At 36.8% G+C, this 4772-nt stretch overlaps 1 protein-coding gene across 1 annotated transcript in view; it reads left to right on the forward strand.

Annotated features, from left to right (window-relative positions):
• Positions 1-4772, forward strand: part of LOC21394596 (heat stress transcription factor A-1) — a 10965-nt gene extending 6193 nt beyond the window's left edge. The window contains exons 2-3 of the mRNA XM_024162156.1: positions 2683-3995; positions 4442-4772. Of these exons, the coding sequence (XP_024017924.1) occupies positions 2683-3951 (1269 nt within the window). The 3' untranslated portion in view covers positions 3952-3995; positions 4442-4772. The remainder of the gene's footprint in view (positions 1-2682; positions 3996-4441) is intronic.

Consider the following 4772-nt stretch of genomic DNA (forward strand, 5'->3'; position numbering starts at 1 on the left):
ACCCCCCCCCCCCCCCCCCCCCGCACATACCCCTCTAGCAAACTGTACTAATACTCCTCTAACAAACTGCTGACAGCTATTACTACACTCTAACAACTTCTACTATCAAACTAACTTCCCAAGACCATCATTAATGAGTCCTATCATAGATTTGTTTGGGATTGAGTTTAGACTGGCGCAAAGTTCCAACCACAATTGTATTTGGTAAAATACCCTAAAAGTGATTGGCACAAAGACCAATACTTATTTCTCAAGTACCAATGCGTTTCTAAAGCATTTTTTTTCTGAAGTTGGAAATTGGTAGGTTTTAAATTATGATCAACACGAAAACCAATAGAAGCTATTTTGAAAGAGAACCAATCACAAACTCACGCCAAATGTGCCTTCCTTAAAGGATGCATTTACTAGCAAGTATGCTGTTGTTCTCTTATGGTTGGAAGTCAGTTTCTATGCGATTTACCTTTAATTTTGGAAAGATCCTCATCTTTCCATTATTGTTGACTGTTTTTGTACCTTCTCTTATCAATTGGAAGGCCATTTTCTTTAATGTTGACTACGTTTCAATATTTTTTTTGTTCTTCTATCTGTGACTTCTAATTTATATGAATGATTACATCTGGAGGTCTTCTCGTCTTAATTTGAGTTTTGAGAGGTTTCTTCTTCCATTTTTCTTGACAATTATCATAGTTTGCACGTTTATCTTTGACCTTTAACTTGTAGGAAGGCGTACTTGGGTCTTCTTCACTTTCTCTTTGGGAATATGATTGTACTTTACCAACGAATTTGAACTTATATAAGTTGGTGCATCTGGCGTTGTTAGAAGTTTTTTCACATGTATCTGAATTTGAACTTGTGGTTAATGTACTTGGGAGATCCTCTTTTTGCTTGTTTCATCTTTTACTTTGAACTCATTTGGGGGATCTTCTTTCCTTACATTACTTTTTTGATTGTTTTAATATATTGCAATTTTTAACCGAATTTGAAATGGCATTTTCAAATAGTTTCTCCCCCTTCCCCCTTCCTCCCCTTGAAAAGAGACTAGAATTACTTTACATGTGTGAAACAAACTATCCTGAGGTTGTTTTAACAATTAACATGTTGTATACTTAACTACAACTTTGATTTGACCTTTTTATAAAGCCATGGTCAACTGAACTCCGTTAAGATGTTGCTTACTGCTTCTTTATGTTCCTATACCGTTTCTTAGGTTGGATGTGCATATGAAGTGCGTCCTGGTATAGCAGTTATTCAGATAAATTTATGTTGATGGTCGAATTGATAACAAACTTTTAAAAGTTGTAATGATGTTGTGCACATGAGGTGTACTTGATATTGTTTTAGAGGGTAAGGCAAGAAACAATAATCTCTTTTTTGTTTGAATATTTAGAGGAATTAGGTTAAAACTGACATATGCCTTATTTGTAAAGATTTTCATAATGAGACAGAAGAGACAGAATGTCCGGCCTTTTCTTCCAGGGCACTATCTAACGAATATTCTGATTTCTGACAAGTTTTTTTTTTGAAAGTCTGACAAAATTATTTGATTGAACATATCATTGATGATTGACAAAAGTATTTGATTGAACATATCATTGATGATTGAACAAAATTCTATACAAGACATGCCCTGAAATGGTCTTATATAAGTATCGAAAATATTGTGCTTCAAGTACGACACGGTTGAATTCTAGATTAATGGACATAATTTAAGGGGCTGTTCGGCAGCCTTTTTTTTGAGTTAAAAACTCAAAAAAAGCAACTCGAGTTACAATTTCATTCAAGTTCATGTTCTTTTAAGTCTGAACTCGAGTTTGAACTCGAGTTTGGGACTAAAACTCGAGTTCAAGTTTCCCCTTCAACTCGAGTTCAGAAACTCGAACTCAAATTAATGAACAATATTTTTTCTATTCTTAAAAATGCTATAACTTTTTCATTTTAATTTGATTGAGATGATTTTTTTTTCTATGCGTTCACAACGAAAAGACGAATAAATACTCTATTAAAATTTTCCATCAGCATTGAGTTTTTATTAAAATACTATCTAAATACAAATTCAAGTTTTGACTCACTTAAACATAAACTCAAAAAGATTCTTATCTCAAACCATAATTCAAATGTACACCAACCAAACACAAACTTAAGTTATAACTTCAACTCAAGTTATAACTCAAACTCAACTCAAAGTCTACACTCAAGTTACCTAACTCAAAAACGGCAAAAGAACAGCCCCTAAGTGTTATGCTTCAAACTACTGTCTTAACCTTTAAGTTAATGCTTATACTTTTTCGATAAGAATGATTACAAGAATTGTGTTCAGTCGCATACACGTCTTCTTTATAGTTGGCATCGAAAAATTTCTTTTGGCAGCACAGATGCCCTACCACTATTTGTCTTATCTTTTTCATGTTGCTTGTTACTGTTAGCATTTATAGTCAGTTGAGATTTTACTCGCAGAAACAAAGGTAATAATTGGCAGAAAATAGTCTCTGTTTGATTCGTGTTTGGAGATGGTTTATTATTATTATCATCATCATCATCATTTTTCCTGTGCTGGTGGCAGGATTGAGGAAAAGCAAACAATATCAAGCTTACACCTATATTGTGTAGTTATTCAAAGATGTTCACTTTTTCTGTCTATTATTTTTTTGGAGCTGGTGGTAAATTCTCTCATTTTGATTTCAGGGTTTTAAGAAGGTTGACCCAGACCGATGGGAATTTGCGAATGAGGGGTTTCTAAGAGGCCAAAAGCACCTTTTGAAGACTATAAACAGGCGGAAAACAACTCAGACACAAAATGGTCAACAAGCACAGGCTCCAAGTTCGAAAGTTGGGGCATGCGTAGAAGTTGGAAATTTTGGTTTGGAGGAGGAGGTTGATAGACTTAAACGGGACAAGAATGTTCTTATGCAGGAACTTGTTAGGTTGAGGCAGCAACAGCAAGGTACAGATCATCAATTGCAAAATGTGGGGCAGCGGGTTCAGGTGATGGAGCAGCGGCAGCAGCAAATGATGTCATTCCTCGCAAAGGCTATGCATAGACCTGGCTTCTTAGCACAGTTTGTACAGCAGAAAAATGAAAGTAGCAGGCACATCTCTGGAGGCAATAAGAAAAGGAGACTTCCAAGACAAGAAGAAGAAAATTTGGCTAGTGAGCATTGGATTAATGCTCCTGATGGACAAATTGTCAAGTTCCAGCCTTCAATGAATGAGGCAGCAAAAGCAATGTTCCGACAGATTTTGAAGATGAATGCATCTCCCAGGCGGGAAGCATCGTTAAACAATCCTGATGCTTTCCTGATTGACAATGTTCCTTCTGCCAATGCATTAGACAGCGAGAGTGCCTATAGTCGTTTCTCTGAAGTGATCCCTTCGGAGGTTCCGCAAAATTCTGGCAAGTCCTTTGCACAAGGGGAGTCTGGATTTCCTGCCAATTTTCCATCTAAAGCCATTTCTGAGATTCAGTCTTCCCCTCGGGTGGTTAGCAATTATGTTCAAGCTGCTCAGTTCTCAGAAGCTAAGTTACAGAGTTCTCAGGAAGAAAGGGTTATGCCCGACTTCGTTCAGACACATGAACCTCAGCCTCAAAGCACTGAAGAACTTCCTGGTGAGAGCTTTGTAAACACTGGGACCAGTAATGCAGAATGCATGGATATGTCGGGGGTTTTGGATGCGGAGATGGTTACTGAAACTGATCCTTCTTTTTCTAGTCCCTGTGATGCGGACATCGGACCGGATGGAGTTCATAAACTCCCGGCAATTAATGATTCTTTCTGGGAACAATTCTTTTTAGGAGACGACACAGATGAGACGAATTCTAGTTCTGTGGATGGTGGAATGACACAAGATGAGGACTTTCAATTAGGGCAAGAGAATGGATGGGACCATCTTCAACATATGAGTAATATCACTGAAGGGATTGGACTTCTGGCATCCGAATGTAGAAGGGGCTGACCTCGTCTTTCCAATTGTACATACGTCTTTCATGCCAGCTAGAGGTAATATTATCAATCGTTTAGTTTGTGAATATTAACCTCAAGTTATAGTCAAACTTACGCACATATTCAGAGTAATCCTTGCTGATACCAAATTTGCTTATCTCGATGAGCCATTTCACCTGCTTTATGCTCCTTATTCTTTCATGAGATGTATGTAGTAGAGTGCCACCAACTTACTGTATGACAGAAAATATATATTGATACCTTGTAATAGAAGGCACAGTTGTACACCATGATGTCTACAACATATTTTGAGCATAATAGCTAGTAAGTATATTGAGTTTTAGATAACTTACATATGTTGCTAAAGAATGCCCGACTGGTTACAGAATTTGCATTATTTATTTTCCTAAATTCCTGATTCTGTATGTGCTGATGATTCAACCATGCAAGCATAGTACTCTTTGGGTTCCAATATTAAGCATTAAAACAAATGATCCTTGCAGAAGTTGATGTTGGCTGTGCTGAGCATGCAACCTTTTCTTCAAAGAGTGTGCCCTGTTGTGATTGAAGTTTGAGATAACCCTCTTGTTTCCCTTTTTCTGTACTATATGATATTGCTTTATCCCTTCGTATGCAAGGATTGTTTTGTGGATGCCGAAGCTTTGTTATTACTATGAAATATTCGTATCCTTTCATGGACCAAAGTTATATAAAGGCTGTTGTAGTAGGCCTTTAATAATTGCTGGAATCTTCCGCAAAAGAAACTCGTCTTTCTCTTTCGTAGTTTTTTCTATGTAATATGTCAAGAGTGGAGAAGATAATGGATTTGATTCA

The sequence above is a fragment of the Morus notabilis genome, unplaced genomic scaffold, assembly GCF_000414095.1.
Source record: "Morus notabilis unplaced genomic scaffold, ASM41409v2 Scaffold466, whole genome shotgun sequence".
Taxonomy (NCBI): domain Eukaryota; kingdom Viridiplantae; phylum Streptophyta; class Magnoliopsida; order Rosales; family Moraceae; genus Morus; species Morus notabilis.